The sequence below is a fragment of the Ursus americanus genome, chromosome 20 (genome assembly GCF_024610735.1).
Source record: "Ursus americanus isolate L20-20 chromosome 20, mUrsAme1.1.p, whole genome shotgun sequence".
NCBI lineage: Eukaryota > Metazoa > Chordata > Mammalia > Carnivora > Ursidae > Ursus > Ursus americanus.
In genome coordinates this window covers 18,943,143-18,960,615 of record NC_142146.1, presented here as the reverse complement: position 1 = coordinate 18,960,615, position 17,473 = coordinate 18,943,143, and the positions used below count along the sequence as shown (strand labels likewise).

The following is a 17,473-nucleotide window of genomic DNA, read 5'->3' as shown; positions in this document are numbered from 1 at the left end:
ATCTGCAGTGTTTGAAAGCAAAGAGAAATGAAGGATTATTGAGAGTAGGAATAGTCCCTGGTTGATAAAAACAAACAAACAGCTTTAAAACTCTAAGAATTGTGCCCTGCGGGGCTGGGTTTGCTGAACTGTCAGCTCCACCAGTTAATGAGGTAGTTTGTCTAATGGAGATAGAAAAGACCATTTTTAACAATGCTGGGCTTTGTGTGTGATTTAAAAATCAAATTGAGTGGAAATGCAGCAAATACGAAATGGTATTGTTTATCTTCTAATTAATTTGCTACAAACTACAAAATGAAAGTGTTAAATATATTAGATGGTGTGTGATTTTTAGAAGAGAAAGCGGGGAAAACATTCACCTCTCATAGTCCATTTACTTTATTTTCATCAGAGAAACAAGTTGTGGTTTGAAAGTGTGAAAAGGACATCGATATTTGGGGAGGGGCATCACTTTGGGGGGTAAGTGCGTTACATAAGCCAACAGGGAATACGGTCTCCTTTGTAAGGGACAGCGGAGTTCTGGGGAACCTGGGACCATATGGTCTCACTGTGGATGACGTTCATTTGTAATATTAATAGGCCAGGGACTCAAGGCCCTGGGGAGAATGTCACCAAAGTGAGGACAGCCGCTCACATCACAACAGCTTGTGGACTTTTTCCTGTAGGGTGCGGCGAGGACACCTCAGGCACTCAGTGGCATAAAGGCACAGCATGGTACAGGGGAAAGCAGAGAGACGGTAGAACCAGCCAGATCTAGCTTCCGATTGTGCCTTAGCCACAGGCTGACTCTGCGACATTGCGAGTAAGTCATCTAAACTCACTGAGACTCCGTTTTCTCACCTGGAAGACGAGGAGAATACCTGCCTTGTGGGACGGCTGTAAGGGCTAGAGCTTAGAGCTCGTAGGCGAAGTGCCTGACACACAGTAAACAAACGAAGTTATCATGGGTTAGAAAATTCTAGGGTTCGGAATCAAACTGGCTAACTTCACAAACTGAGAAATCAGTAAGCCTTAATGAGTCTTTGTTCTCAGCTGTACCCTGAGCCCACCTTTGCTTCTTCTGTGACAAAAGTTTTAGTCCTAATTTTTTTCTCAGACGACTCTGCTGTGGTTTCCTCCCTGCCCTGACCCCAGAGCCTGTGTCTATTCCAGTGAGCTTGTTCTCGGAAGCATCTCATTTGATGAGACAAGGCATATGTGAATAGCGAACTCTGACCTGGTGTTGACTCCGCGCCGGGCACTCTGCTTCTCTTCATGCTACCTCATTTCCTCATTTACTCCTCACAACCGCCCTCTGAAGTAAATGCTATTATTATCCCCATTTTATAATAAAAACTGCTCTATTAAGGAGTAAGATAACTATCTGTGGGGTGGGGCCATGATTTGAACCTAGGCGGTCTGGCTCTAGAATCATGCTCTTGACAATGATTCTTTGCTGGCCCTGTGATATTGTTCTTGTTTTGTGTCACGTGGGTTTACGTTCAGGGCTCCCCTTCAGTGGAGTCCAGAGTTGGGGACTTTCACTGAGTATTGGTCATCGGGGCCAAAATGAGCCTGTGAAGTCTATAGTCAGCCCACCCTAGAATCGAATTCAGGCTTCTTCCATTCCCAGTCTCAAGGGGTCCTCCGTGCTAAGCATTCCTTGCATGTCCTTTGTGGGGGGCAGAGCTACTTAACCCTCTCAAACAACGTGATCTCAATTAGGAGCTGTTAAAACTAGATGCACTGGGGCACCTTGGTGGCTCAGTTGTTAAGCGTCTGCCTTCGGCTCAGGGTGTGATCCCAGGTCTCTGGGATCAAGCCCTCCGCCGGGGGCCTGCTTCTTCCTCTCCCACTCCCCCTGCTTGTGTTCCCTCTCTCTCTGGCTGTCTCTCTGTGTCAAATAAATAAATAAAATCTTTAAAACAAACAAAACTAGGTGCTCTGTGATGGCAGGAACCACAGTGGCATCATTTCACACTGTATATCTGTAGTGCCTACGTCCACACCTGGCATAGAATAGTAAGTTAGGATTTGACTGATGGATAGAGGATCGAACAGATAGACAAAGCAGTTGTATGGATCAACGAATAGTATTCTTACAAGAAAGGTATATACTGTCAACAATAAGAAACAGGTATAAAATATTTCACTGATCTTTGGCTATGTCTCTTACCTTTCCTTAGGATACAGTTTTCTCCTACAATTACATTTATCTTGATGGGTATCTCATTCCAAAAGGGGGCTGGGTTGAAATCCCAAATTCGTTCGTATAAAATATGTAACATCTTAGAAGCACCTAGGTTAGGACAACGTAAAACAATCAATTTCTCTAAATGAAGTAAGAAAAAAACGTTCATTCATTCAACAAATATTTATTGTCTGTGGCCTACCTGGTACACTTATAGGAGCCTAAAACATAGCAGAATTCACAAAACAGAACAACTCTGCCCTCCTAGCGAGTACACTCTAATAATGGGGGAGACAAAAGCACTCTCACAAACGTGTAAGTGCCATGGAGAGAACTTAGGCAGGGTGAGGAATATCGAGAAAGATTACCCTGGAGTAGGGGGACGTGGCTATTTAATATTGGGTCGCCAGGGCTACTTTGAAATTTATTCTATATTAGAATATAAGAATTTAAGAAAATAAAGGTAGTGAATGTAGGGGACCAGCGGGGAATTAGGAGACCTCGATTAATACCTGAGATTTTTCATATAACTTGGTAAAGAAGAAAATATTTTGACTTATAAAATTTATATATATATTTTTTATTTTTTTTTCCTTACAGAATTAGCAGCTCTGGATCTTTAAAGTGATAGCATTCCCCAGCCTTAAACTGAGCAGCTGAGCAAAAAAGGCATCCTTCCTGTAATCAACACAGCAGAATGAGAGGCGGAGAACTCGTGCTGGGAAGAAGCAAGGTCATATGTTGAACTGTTTTGCCTTTGGCCCAGAAGACAGCTCAGACTCAACCCTGGCCCTGAATTTACCTCCCTCACTTTGGTTCAAGACCTGAAGTGATGTGTTCCCACCCCAGAGCACCTTTCATTGTGTGAGGCCTGAACCATGACCACCAGTAGCCACGCATGCCCCGTCCCTGCAGTGAATGGACACATGACTCACTATCCAGCCGCGCCCTACCCGTTACTCTTTCCACCGGTCATCGGAGGACTTTCCCTGCCTCCCCTCCATGGCCTGCACGGCCACCCTCCTCCAAGTGGATGCAGTACCCCATCGCCTGCAAGTAAGTACCACCGCAATTATTTGCTCTTTTCTCTTGGTTGGTTGGCTTAACGGACGTGAGAGAACAGGATGGTTCACACCCAAGGTAAGTTTTCATTTTGTTGGGTTTTGGTTTCTCTTGGTCTGGGGTTGTACTTTTAGTTCTGTTGCAGAAATAGCGCTTGAAACGTGGTAATTGGTACATTTTAGAATTTGGTCCATTCGAAACCATGTTGTATTTTGCCCTGTTTCATAAAATGTAAACATGAAAATTAATCGGTGGATATGAGCAACACTCTTAAAGAAATTGGCCACTTGATAAATAATGTGAACAGTGGACTAGAAGATGATACCGTTAGAATCGCTGATGATAATGTTGGATTTAACATCAATTTTGGTTGTGAGGTCTTCTTTGAATCTCTAACTCTTCTCCTGGGTATAGATAGTATCTTTAATTGTTTAATTCATATCACATAAGCTTTTTTGAGTGTCTTTGTTCACTTTAGATTCTGTACCAAGCTGTTGCTTACCTCTGCTCTTCTCTAGAATATTGGGTATAAAGTACTATAAAATAAAAGTAGCCAGAGTTAGAATTCTTCAAACCTGATATGACTGGCGTATAGAGAATATCCGCATTATGTGATTTTTTTTTCCTTTAAGTTCTGCCTGTTTAGCGACACGCCGTGGTTAGCCAGTGGGCTCTCCTGCCTTTGAGAAATGGGTTGGCAGGTTTGGCACCTGGAGGCAAAACAGTACATTCATTGCACGGAGCTGCATCAGGGGGCCGGAGCGCCTTCTCCAGGCTCTCTCACAGCTCAGCAGTAGCTTTGAGAGCTCTACCTGGTAATTCTTTCAAATTTTACTGTTTTTCCGGCAGTTCCTCCAAGAATTGGCTTGGTACTTAAAATTTTTCCTTTTGAAGTATTGCCTTAATTGTTTTCATATTATGGTCCTTGTGCCTTCACTTCTTTCCTCTGCCACCATTCGAGCCACTGGATGCAGGGAGCTTGCCCCACCGAACTGGGATTCCTCAGCCAAAGGTACGGTGCCCTCAGAAATGGTAGGATGTTTAGATGTCTGGGTGTTTGGGTAGGTGGTTGGATGGACGGACGGAGGGGGTGGACAGAACTTTACTACAAGGATGTTGATTGTAATTACAGTGACTATCATGCCTGATGCATGCGGACTGTTTTTCCTTCCTGGTATGACCTGATCATAATTCTTCCCTTCTGTGTTTTGGATTTCTGACCAGAATGTGTGACCAAGAAAGCCTTTGAAATTGCTTAATAATATTCGCCCATACTTCTCAAGTTCAAATGGAAAGTAGATATAGCCAAAGTAGTTTCTTGGCTGTCAGGAGAAATAGAAAAAGTGCCTGTATTCAAAATATCTTGCGCCAATTCAAACCCTGTTCACCCAACATGCAAATGATAAAATGAAGGGACTTTCTGCTAACACATGGAGCAGTCTGACTACATGATTGTTAAAGCTATTAAAATTTCACCCAGGAGTGCCTGTATCTAATTCCATGGGTCAGCCAGCCTCATGGATAGCACATTCTCATGTATTTCTTTCCTCAGATCAAGTGTATTTTGTAGATGTAGCCGAGGAGTTATGGCACTATTATTCCCATCCTGAGTGATGTCATCTTGCAGCTGGCAAACCCTTAGGCGGCCGTAGCCCCAAGGTCCCAGCAACTTTGGGCTACTTTAGGTACTTATTTTAAGGGAAAGTCAGAGGATAGTAAGATCTTTATGCTGAATTAGCATCCGTGAACACTTGAATACACTTTTAATATACAAATCCCTCACCCATCTGCTTGCAGATATTTTTAGGTCTAAGAATTCTATAGAGCAGTGCTTGGCAAACTACAGCCTGTGGGCCAAACCCAGCCTGCCATCTGTTTTTATAAATAAAGTTTTATTGGAACACAGCCACACTCATTTGTTTACATATTGTCTCTGGCTACTTTCAAGCTACAGTGTCAGACACCAGATAGCCCACAGATCCTAAAATATTTACTGTCTTGCCCTTTACAGAAAAAATTCCCTGACCCATGTCCTGGAGATAAGAACATTGGGATAAGAGTCAAGTCACCCCGAATATAACGCAGCTCTGTTCTCTAACTGGCGATGTTTGCTCTTCTAATTCCTTACGCCGTTCGGAGTCTCAGTGGCTAGGCCTGCACCTGAATGAGCTGGGCTAGATCGTATCTCAGGCTCCTTTCACTTCTAAATGCAAGTCCCCATTTTTTTTTCGTTTCAGAGTTACTAATAAGGCACAAGATGCCATCACTACTAGGTTGAACCATATTGCAATTGCCATTTTTCTAGGTCAGAATGGGTCCAGCATTGGCAATTTTATATGATTCAGCCTTTAGAAGGAGAGGTTGCTCAGTTCAGGAGAGGGAGGATAAATGATTAGTTTTTTCTGAGGGCCCTGGGGAGAGGATGCTGAGTAAACGATATATTGAAAGGTGGCTGGGGAAGTGGCAGAAAAAGGACGAGGTACCAAAGTTCAGGCTGGCCACATCCAATTGGCCAACTTTATACCCTGGCTAATATCTTATTTTATTATTTCTTGCTACGGACAAGGCACACGAAAGCCACTCAGATGAAAAAGCATTAAAAGAAGCCACCGTGAATGTGCAGTCTGTTAGTTGGCCCTTGAACAGGGAGTTGTCTTTGTCTTTGTTAGAGCCTGAGGTTTAGAAAGACCGGGAAGAAGGGTAAGGTCTTAAAAGTTAAATGCAGACTTTCTCTTGGCTTAAATTAAACGTCAAGTTTTATTCACGTATTGAGGTTATTTAGGGAGGTAGCCGAATTCTGTAAAATCTCAATAACTAGCAAAACACATGCTTGGGTGGAAAAGCCAGCTAATCTGGAATGCGTGTTGGGGAATGACTCCATAAAGAGGGTCATGTTTTTGGACTACGGGATTTGCCGACGTTGCTTTCATAATCTGTACGCATCCAGACTCTGCAGCTCAGCCAGAAAGAATAAATTCTCCTACCTCTGTAACAAGGTTCTTTCAGCACCATGGAATTATAAAGGCCTGAGAACCTTCTACCTCAAAATCTAGTGAGAACAATTTCCATAGCAGCTACTGATATTACTCCCTTCCTGATACTTCCCACCCTTCGTTTCTGATTCTCTGGTCAGCATGTTGTCCTATCCCACAGCCTGAACTCTGTACGTTTACCTCTTCTTTCCTATGGTATACATGTCCCATTTACGGTCATTCAACCTCTCTGAATTTTTCTTCCATCAACTATAAATTATTTTTATTTGAAGAACAGGTTTTTATAGTGATAGTATTCAAATCTTTTAAGATAAAGTTGGCCTATGAATTTGAAAGAAAAGTTGTACTAGAAAGGGATAAATTCAGATAATCTCTAAGTCCTTTTCAACTGTGGCAGGTGAGGATTCTCTGTATCACAGTTCTGATTTTCTCCTGCTCCTCATGCCCTTTGCAGCCAAACAGCCCATCTTTCCTTGGTTTGTGCCACTGGTGGGCTCAGTTCTGCAGTATGGAGCAGTTGGCCGTTGGTATGACCATTTGTGATCACTCACAATTCTGAGGGAAAGATGTGGCCACTTTGCAGAAATTCTGCTCTCCAGAACTTTCTAATGTAAAGGAAAATAAATATTTGCGGGGAAGAAGTGGACTTAAAATAATCTCTATGTGTGTACACCCTTGTCTTTGTATTCTGACTTAAATCTTTACATTGTGGAGTTCTCTATGAGGTTAGAAATCTGGAGACATATAAGAAAAGAGGGAGTGAAGATACATAATAAGAAAAACTAGCATGTATTGAGCACCAGTGTATAATCTACTTAACATTTAATGTATGCCATTCTTAATCTTTTTTAATAGCCTCCTGATACCACCACCAGGCCATTAGCAACAGTCCCATTTTGCAGATGAAGACTATGGGGCTTAGAAGAAGTAAAGAGCTAACACAGCTTGTTAATACTGGCACCAGATTCCAAGGCCAAATCTTGGGGCCCCGAAGTGAATGTCTTTACCAGTGTGTTGGGTAAAGAGGCCAACTTAACCCCTCAGATAAACCCGTAACTCCTCCATGGCTGTCTCTTTCCCGTGATGCTTCAGGGAGTCTTGGAGATGAAAGACATTTAAAGGAATTCACAAGCTCTTTAGTTCCACCCGTTACTGTGGAAGCAGCTACCGGTTTGCATCCACACGAGGAATTGAGGGTGGGCCCCATTGTCAGGAAGTCACTGGATGCCTCTGCTCAGCTCTGTCCTACAGGCAGAGATCCTGTCACCTCTGGGCGAGCATGACTCCCAACAGGAGGAAAGCCTGATATACTATGCCAGGCAACGCTCAAAATTTAATGTTCCAGAGCTCTCTGTGAAAATTGGACAACTGTCCGTCTGTCTTTATGTTCCTTTCATGGCTGCTTGTTCTGTTTTATTGCCACACATGTGCTTTTTTATAGGTTGTTGTAAGCTGGAAAATATTATTAACAGTGTTGGCTTCAGAGACTCCCTCAAAATGATCTCCGTTTAACTCCACAATCTTAAAATGAGAGTTCTTTTCCCTGCTTCTTTAATGATCAGAAAGTGCTCTCCTGTCAAAATCACAAAATAGGGTGTTCATTTAAAAAAAATAAAAACCCCAGCCTTTTGGAGAGACAGACTGTGAGTCTCAGAGTTACCAATAATAGGACATAAACGGAGTATTACTTCTGTATCTCGTCTTACGCTAAGAGAAGCCACGTTCACGCAGCTTGTCTAAAGCAGCGTGTGTGGCCAGACTGGAACTCCGTATTGCTTATTAAAGACAACTGGCCCATAGGTGTTGATTGTGTTTTGAATGCATGAAGATTGATGGTACCTAAAACCAACTGGTTAATTCCCATTATCCAGCATCCTTTGCCCTGTAATCTTGTCTTCTTTCTACTGTAAGTTATATTTGTCCTTAAACATACACAATGACCCCACCGGACAGGGGTCATCTCTGGTTTTAAGATGTTTGGGGCTTAGTATGTCGTTGGGCTTTAGTGAATTTGAGTAAACTGAGTATAACAATTTTGCTTCTTTTATCTGCCTTTGCTCATTGAGTATCTCTGAATTTGTGAGACTTAGGGAGGTCAAAGACTTTTACCTGAATGTTTTAGAAAAGGTTTATGTTTTGGGCACAATCGAACACTTTTGGTGGTCTTGTAGAGGCCTACAGCCACAGATGCACTATGCGAGAGTCTTTTCCTTAAAGGTGGACAGGTATTGATTACTTGAGAGGCAGTACCTCTCTTCCCCAATAAGAAAGGAATCTTTGTGTCTACTTCTTGATGTCTTTACCATTTCCTCAGACTCTGGTCGAGTACAACATGTAATCCTTTGAATAGTTCTAATGAGGAGCTGGGTTCATTCCGTTTGTTGAACTTTATCCCAAAGGGATCAAGAATATGTGTACACGAATTAGAAACAGAAAGATTATTGTTCAATTTCATCAAATTAACTACAATGCCCAAAGGAGAATCTCAACTCTGGAAGTGTGTTCTTGAATAGAAATAGGCTTTCAGTCTACAGAGGCGATTATAAAAACAAGAGTGGATTTTCCTCTGTCTTATTTTTGCCAGTGATTATTCCTAGGAAGAGCATGATTGAAAGAATATATACAAAAAGAAAAAAAAGACCAAAAGTGGAGAAAAGAGAAAGACTAGTGGTTTAGACTTAATATTAGATTCCTTTAGCTATTCTGTTTATCAGATAGTTAAACAGAGACATTTTAAAAGAGCATTTTCAACCTTAGGAAGATTGAACCTCTGAAAATTGGAATCACCATAATAGCTCTGAGTTGGCTATGAGATATGAGACTTTCCATGTGTTCCAAATTTCTGTCTTGATGAATTCATCAATCTGCAGCTCCTGTACATTTCAGATGAACTATTTTGGCCCTAATGATGAAAAACGCATTCATATAACCTTGAGTGATAGGAGATGAACCTCCGTACAAGGCAGGTGAACACGAGGACAGGTGAAATTGCCGCCAGATGGCTGCGCTCTGGGCCATCTTCAGGATGTGGCTCAAGCAGCACCACAGAAGCTCTGGTGATTTATGCTGTGTGATACAGCCCCCTATTCTGTCTTTTCTCTCTGTTTCCTGTTAGGGCTCCCTCCAACGTTTGAAGGGTTTTTGGTCATTTAAATGAGAAAGAGAGAGAGAAGGAGGGAGGAGGGAGTGAGGAAAGAAAGGAAGAAAGGATAGAAGGAAGGAGAAAAACAGAGAGACAGGAGAAAGAGAGACACACTGACCCCACTGTGTGGTCTTCAGGGCACCACCGAGAACTTGAGGCCGCCAGACCAACCAATGGCAGGGGGGTCTATCAGCACTCTGGCTTTTTTTTTTTTTTTTTTTTTTTTTTTTTTTTTTTTTTACTTTGCCATGAGAACAAAAATGAAAAGAGCTGCCATTTATTTAGTGTGCTACCTACCATCTTTCTACCATCTGGAAAAGAGAACTAGAGAAATAAAGACTGAAATAACCCTACTTTCCTGAGGTTGCTCAGACAAAAATGGTGGGACAGGGTTTCAATTCTTCTTGCTCTGACTAGTTGTCTTTTCACATCTCCATGCTAGATGTGCATGGTGAGGGGATGCAAAGGTTTTTAAGACACACCATCTGTCTTTGAGGATCTTGCACTCCTGTGGGGAAATCGTAATCGCCTACAATCATTTGAATCTAAAACTCTGATTGTTCCATACTCTCTAAGGCCTTGATTTTATAAAGCTTGCAAAACCCCCTCCCCACCACAGACCCGCTGTGCATATGTTAATTTACTATACATATCCTGTTCTGCTGTCTTTGGTTGTTTTCCTAGATTTCCCTCCTCTACTCATCTGTTCTCCTGATGCCCGGCATACAGTGGAAACTCATTTAAGGTTCATAGAATGACCAAATCAATGGTTCTTGCTGATGGGGGTTTTGACAATTTGCGGATGTGCTTTTGGATGTCACAATGATTGGCAGCACTCTAGGCACTTAGGGGGCGGGGCTAGGAGGCTGAATGTCTTGCCCTGTGCACAATATTTGTAAATAATAAGGAATTACTTTGTATCCTCATTGCCTTCCCACTGTCCCGCCAGACACATTCATGTTAAGAACACTCCCCCCAAAATAAATTACGATTAACTGAATTTACCCATAACTCCATCTTACATATAAATGCAAAGTATTATGTGCTTTTATTATACCGTGAATTATTTAGAACTATAATTGCTGTGTAGATGGAAAGTCGGCAGATCTTTATTTTGTTTGGAATGTTTATAAGAGTCATTTACAATTTCAGATAATCATGTCACTCATGACAGGGTATGCTTCATAATTGACTTACTAATACCACATGTTTTTATCAATCCGCATTTGTAGGTAAAATATTCACTGTAATTCTGCGTGTGGGGGCTAGGATTTTACCTCTTCTTTATGCCTGAGCATTTATACATTGAAATAACTATTATTTTAAGGTACTATCTTTGAACTCATCCTTGATATTGCAGTCAGAGTCATATATTGATTTCTTTGAAATTATATGTGCAGGTGAGCCATATTATCTATGACTTTCATTTTGAGATAATAAAGCAGGTGTTATAAAATATGTTACTAAAAGAAGCATTACATTCATTATCTTGAAGATTGCTGGAATGAGTGGGTGGATGGATAAATACATGAATGAATGAGTGAAGAATAATTAACAGGGTCAACTAAATTGCTTCGAACGTAAATGTTCTAGCTGTTGAAAGGAAGTTTATAAGGGACATGGACAGAGAAAGGTTTGTAAAACCTTTATGCCAGGCATAGGGCAGTGGCATGGCACTGGGAAAAGCCATATACAGAAGACCCGTGGACAGTATGTTCCCCATCTCAGAAGGCATGTGGGGCTGGCAAGGAACTATCCAGCCCTTGTCCCGATTTCTTGATGTGTAAACAGTGTCTCCAAGGTATACAAAAGGGAATCAAATGTATTTTTATTTATGAATTTACTCTTCTAATATTTATTTGACACGTACATGTTAAGTATTGGAGTAGGCACCTTAGAGTGTCTCTATGGTCTGCTGGGTAAATTTATTGGAGTAATTGATTCATACTTGCGTGTCATGTCAGAGTCTATCTCCAGAAAATGTTCAACATCACTAATCATCAGGGAAATGCAAATAAAAACAATAATGAACTATCATCTCACACCGGTCAGAATAGCTAAAGTAAAAAACACAAGAAATAACAAGGATTGGTGAGGATATGGAGAAAAAGAGACACTTGTGCACTGTTGGTGGGAATGCAAACTGGGGCACCAATGTGGAAAACATTATGGAGGTTCCTCACAAAGTTCAAAATAGAATTACCCTATGATCCAGTAATTCCACTACTGAGTACTTACCCAAAGAAAATGAAAACACTAATTCGGGAAGATATATGCAACCCTTTGATTATTGCAGCGTTATTTACAATAGCCAAGATATGGAAGCAACCCAAGTGTCCATCTATAGATGAATGAATAAAGACATAGAATGAATAAAGACATAGTGTATACGCACGTGTGCACACTCATGCCTGTGTGCACGCATACACACACACACACACACACACACAGGACTATTATTCAGCCATGAAAAAGAATGACATCTTGCCATTAGCAACAAAATGAATGGATCTAGAGGATATAATACTAAGTGAAATAAATCAGAGAAAGACAAATATCATGACTTCACTCATATGTGGAATTTAAGAAACAAACAAAAAAGACAAAAAAGCAGACTCCCAAATATAGAGAACAAACTGATGGTTGTTAGAAAGTGGGTGGGATGGATGAAATAGGTGAATGGGGTTAAGAATACACTTAATTGTGATGAGCACAGAGTAATGTATAGAATTTTCGAATCATTATATTATATAATCATTATTCTGTACACGTTAAACTAATGTAACACTCTAGTCATTACACTTGAATTTAAAAAAAAACTCTACTTCCAATGATATCATTTTAGGATTTATTGGGACAAACTTACAGAACTGTTATAGATTGAATTTGTGTATCCCAAAAGATGTTGAAGTCTTAACCCCCAGTATGCATGAATGTAACTTTAGGAATAGAGACTTCTCAGATGATCAAATTAAGATGAAGTCATTAGGGTGGGGCCTAATCCAGTATGACTGTGTCCTTATGAAAAGAGGAAATTTGGGCACAAAAATAAAGATACAGGGAGAGTGCCATGTAAAGGTGGGAGTTATGCTTGCACAAGACAAGGAATGCTAAAGATGGCCAGCAAATGAGCAGAAACTAGGGGAGTGGCATGGAACAGATTTTCCCTCACAGTCCTCAGAAGGAAGCAAGCCTGCCCACACCTTGGTTTGGGACTTCTAGTATCCAGAGCTATATGTGGTACTTTGTCATAGCAGTCCTAGGAAACTCATAAGGACTCTAATTTGAAACTCTACCTTCCTACCATTGAAGAAGGAAACACTGTGCTTTTGATCCTTCCCCCCTCTGAAAGTATCTAGTAATTTAGCTATTTTCTCATAATTTTATGCTCACAATGACTGACTTTTTCTGTATTATATGGCTGCTTTGGCTTGGACTAATGGATAATATTTCAGGATAGTGTTTTGTTTTGTTTTTTTCTTCATAAGCCAATCTCCCTTGATTCTGGTGGCTACAAGTCCATGACCATGAATCACAATGGTCACTTTTTTTTTTTTTTTTTAATGAGTATGTCTCTATTCCTCCAGCTTTATTTTGGTCCTATCCCTGGATGCTAAATTCCCACCCCCCCTTCTTGACCTTCACATGTCTTCTTTAATATCTGTTTTGCTCTTAATTTTAAACCCTTTGCCTCGTGACTCTGCAGGGTTACTCCTCACTGTTATATTGGAACCTGTGGAATCCTCCAAAAGAGTCATTCATATCACAAATTCATATTTCAAGTTGCAGTCACTGAGAGTTTATTGGTGGCAGTGATCTTATTATAATTATTGTTCATTATCTCAAACATCAAGTTATTAGTTCATCCAGCAGCCCTGGGCACTCTGGCACTCTTCCTTCAATCCTATGCTCTTCTCTTTTATACTAAGACTTAGTTTTGTCATATGGTTAGCTCTTTCTGTGTCCTGGTCTTTACATCTACCTCCATTAATTTGCCATATGTGGGATTTTTTTTAGTTACTTTTCACCAAAAGCCTTTTAAAATATTTTGGAAGCCACCTAAGTTTGTACCACGTATAAACTTAAGGATTCTGGGCCTCACAAAACCCTTCCCTGGTTAACTTTGAATTCTGTAAAGTGTATGCCTGGGCCACTGTCTTCTTCTATAATAAGTTTAATAATATGAAAATCTGCATATATAGAATTACTTTTTGTTCAGTTTGTTAAAATTTCAAAAAGCCATCCTATTGATGAAAATAACCCCTTTCCAAGGAAAGTGTATATTATTAATTTAGTATTGAGATATTTTGCCAAATGCCCATAAGTTTTGCAAATGTTTGGATGAAACGAAATTTCTAGGGAGTTCTGGAATGAAAGACAGTGGTCATCTGTGACCCTGTGGGCACTAATGACTGCAGTAGGTATGTAGCCATTATTTTGTAGTGAGTTGCAAAGTGTCGTGCTATGGAGAGGTACTGCTCGCATGTCGCCCTTAACCTCAGGGAGCTTACAGTCAAAGACAACCATATTAGTTAGGAAAGGTTCATCCTATTGAACCAAAAATGGTGTTCGTGGAGATAATTTGGGGGGGGGGTATCTAAAAATGGGGCAAGACAGGTTGCTATTTTCAGCCCCCAAGCTGGATCTTTGAACATAGTTTTTTAACCTCTGTGTACTTCAATTCCCTCACCTGTGAAATGAGGGTAATAAGGGTACCTTCAAAGGGTCACGATAAGATGGCCGCCAGCTGACGCATGTAAGCGTCTACCAGCACCATCCTGGTACCGGTGCTTACGCTGTTGATAACAGAGCTGCCACAGTAAAAACCGAATCAGCAGTAGCAGTCCTTGTTGTTACCTGTGCCCTACATTTAGAATCTGGCCACTCAGAAGCAAACACTTACGCTGTCATAGGACTGACATTCTCTTGCTTCCAAAATGTAAAGGTTGTTCTCCACGCACAGGTACTATTCGTATTTCTTAGAAGTCCATTTTAGGCATATGGAAGTTTTCACTTCCCAGAGTTTGTACCCTGCCAAGATTTTCCTTTACGCCAGAATTTGCCAGGAGGTGATCTTGCACTTGGGTATTCGAAAGGCCTGTCTTTCCTGAGTAACCGTGGCCTGCTGCGTGATTTTGTATTGATCATAAAGAAGCCACATCCAGGAAATACACATGAATTTGAGGTTCTCTTTCACAGATGAGCTCCTCTCAGAGTGGGAGACCTTAGGCAAAAGCTGAACCTTCCTGTCCTCTCGGGCCTGCAGGCTCCGCAGGTCAGTTTGTCTGTATAAACCATCTCGAATCATGCTTGAATGAATTTCAGTGATGTGTATAATAATGCACATTTCTCAAGCATTATGGCTTTGCTTCTACGAATACCAAGCTACTCTAATATGGTTTAATGGTTGTGAAGTTGGCTAATCCAAAGAAAGATACTTACAGAAAAAAGTTGTCTTGACATTTCATACAAGTGGATAGCACTGTAATGATGACCACATGGTTAAAAATAAAGCCACCCTTCAGCATACTTAGGAAACCTCTTTTATCAGAATGGCTTAAAGGGATATTTGACAAAACAGAGATCAGGGATTCCCATGAGCTGTAATGGAAATCTCTGAAATATGAAGTGGCCTTCACGTCATCCTTGACTGTTGTTTTGACCTCCTATAGGCAATTTTGGGATTTCTTTCTTCTTCCACAAAAAATCTTATACCAGAACCAAAGCCAAAATAAATCAAAGGAGGCGTGTAGCGCTATCAATAATACTGTTTTGTTCAGTTCCGATCCCCTAACGGGTTAAGTATATACATATTGCTGCAAAGGTGAACCTGTTCTTTCGTACTTGCCACAACTTCCTGATCCCTGCCTTGAGGACAGAAAGCAGAGTGTTATACGCAACCAATGAATCGTCGAACTTTACATCAAAAACCAGGGATGTACTGTATGGTGACTAACATAATATAATAAAAAAAACATTAAAAAAAAAAGCAGAGAAATGTGCCTGGTATTGGGCAAACAGAGTAGTGCTTTGGAATAACAGAAAAAGACAAGGCTTGACACCAGGGATCCAGCACTCCTGTTGCAAACACAGTGGGCAAAGACAGAACGTAAAGAATACGTAAAGAACTTGTACAATCAGAAGAAAAAGACAAATGATTCAAACCAAAAATATCCAATAGATTTCTTTCTACCTAAAAAGAATTCAAACATAACATAACTTCACATTAGCAATTAAGGAAATCTAATTCAAGACCACATGCATACAAGTTACATGAATCCAGTGTGGTGACAATACCAAGTGTTGGAGAGAATGTCACTCAACAGATACGCTGAGATGTTTTGCTGGTGAGAGTCTAAAGTACTGTCGTCATCCTCGAAATGGCTTATGTTATCCCATAAAATTGAGTATTCAGATTTCCTACTATTGAGTAATTTGTCTTCTAGGCAAAGTATCCTAGAAAACCACTTCAATATGAATACCAGGATTTATTTTTAAGAAACATATATAGCCCTTTTTGTGAATTGTAAAAAAATTAGATACCAACCAAATATTTATGACAGACGAATACAAAATTAAGTGGTGGCATAGTAGGTTCGATAGTACCCATCACTGAAAATGAAGTTATAGACAATAATGTGGAGATCATAGAAACATAGTGTTGAGTTGAACAAATTTTTTGGCTATATATAGGATGGTAATATTTTTTATAAATTCAAGAGAAGTATTGTTTAGAGAGATATATGTAATGAAACTGTACATTAAGAAGTCAAGGGAATGATAAAGATCAAATTCAATGTACTAGATACCTCCTAGAGGTTAAACAGAATAGGTAAGTGGGCGGGACAGAGAAGGAGCAAATGGGTGCCCACAGCAGAAGTGATAGAGCTCTAATTGTTAAATATTTATTAGTATGTTTTATGCCACATGCACATATGTTAGGTTATTTTTGTAGTTATTAAATGTACATTAAAAAGATAAACTATGATTCTACCTATTATGTGCTAGAACCAGAAGACAGGAAGAGTGGAGAAAAATGGCAGTAGCCTGAAACAGAAGATTCACATTGTGCAAAAAAGGCAAATGGCCAGCAAAAATTTTTTAAATTTCAGTCTTAAAAGTAATTGTACAAATGCAAATTTTAAACTGAAATGCAAATTGAGATTTCATTTCTTACTTAGAAGGCGGCAAAGATTTAAAAGAATGATCCCATTGTTGTTCAGGCTACAGAGAATCACACACTCGGTGCAGCCTTGATGGGGAGAATGAAAATTGATACATCCTTTCTATGGAATAATTTTACAGTAAATGACAAGGGCCTTAAAATATTCATACTGACGGCTTTGCATTTTTGCTCTTGTGAATTTATTTGCGAGAAGTAAATGTTTTAGCGTGCTTGGGAAAACAGATATCAACACAGACATATTTATTAAAAAAAAAAAACTGGAGACAACCTTCCTCGCTAATAAAAGATGACTGATTAAAATAGAGAATGAAAATAATAAGCAGGCATTTAAAATTTTGATGGAGAAACGAGTATATTGACATGAAAATGCTTAGTGGAAAACACAAGTTACAGAATTTATAGAACAGCAAACGTTTCAACTAGTAAGAATTAGGTATTCAGAATACTTAATATTCTTTATTTTAGCAGATATATATTGTATACATTGGGGGATGTTTTGTGGGTTTAGGGCGGAGCCTGGGAGCATATTTATAGTTTTTATTTCTGGGTCATGGGATTATCCATGATGTTCTTTCTCTCTTTATTCAGGGGTCACACTCACCCTAATCATCTCACTGCTTAGTGCTTGGCCCATAGTAGACGCTTACTACATGTCTGTTGTGTGAATGAATGCGTTAAATAATAGCTCGTGGAATTAACTAACATGAAAGAAAGGACACTTTTCATTGTGTTAATTCAGTTATGTTAACTGAAACAAGTATCCTACCTACATCAGCATCCTTGTATTCCAAGTGTCGCCTAAAAGGTCTTCATGCCTGAGTCCATTTCATTTCTAAGGAAGTCACCTTTCAGAGGGACTTTTGCATTTTGGAATAGTAACTTTTAAGCCAAGGTCCTGACTTCACAATGGTAGAGGTTCC

General features: G+C 40.1%; 1 protein-coding gene across 1 annotated transcript in view; it reads left to right on the top strand.

Annotated features, from left to right (window-relative positions):
• The window catches only part of RARB (retinoic acid receptor beta), a 443,932-nt gene that overhangs the window by 64,671 nt on the left and 361,788 nt on the right, over positions 1-17,473 (top strand). The window contains exon 2 of the mRNA XM_087870159.1: positions 2,771-3,226. Coding sequence (XP_087726285.1) covers positions 3,049-3,226 — 178 coding nt within the window. The 5' untranslated portion in view covers positions 2,771-3,048. The remainder of the gene's footprint in view (positions 1-2,770; positions 3,227-17,473) is intronic.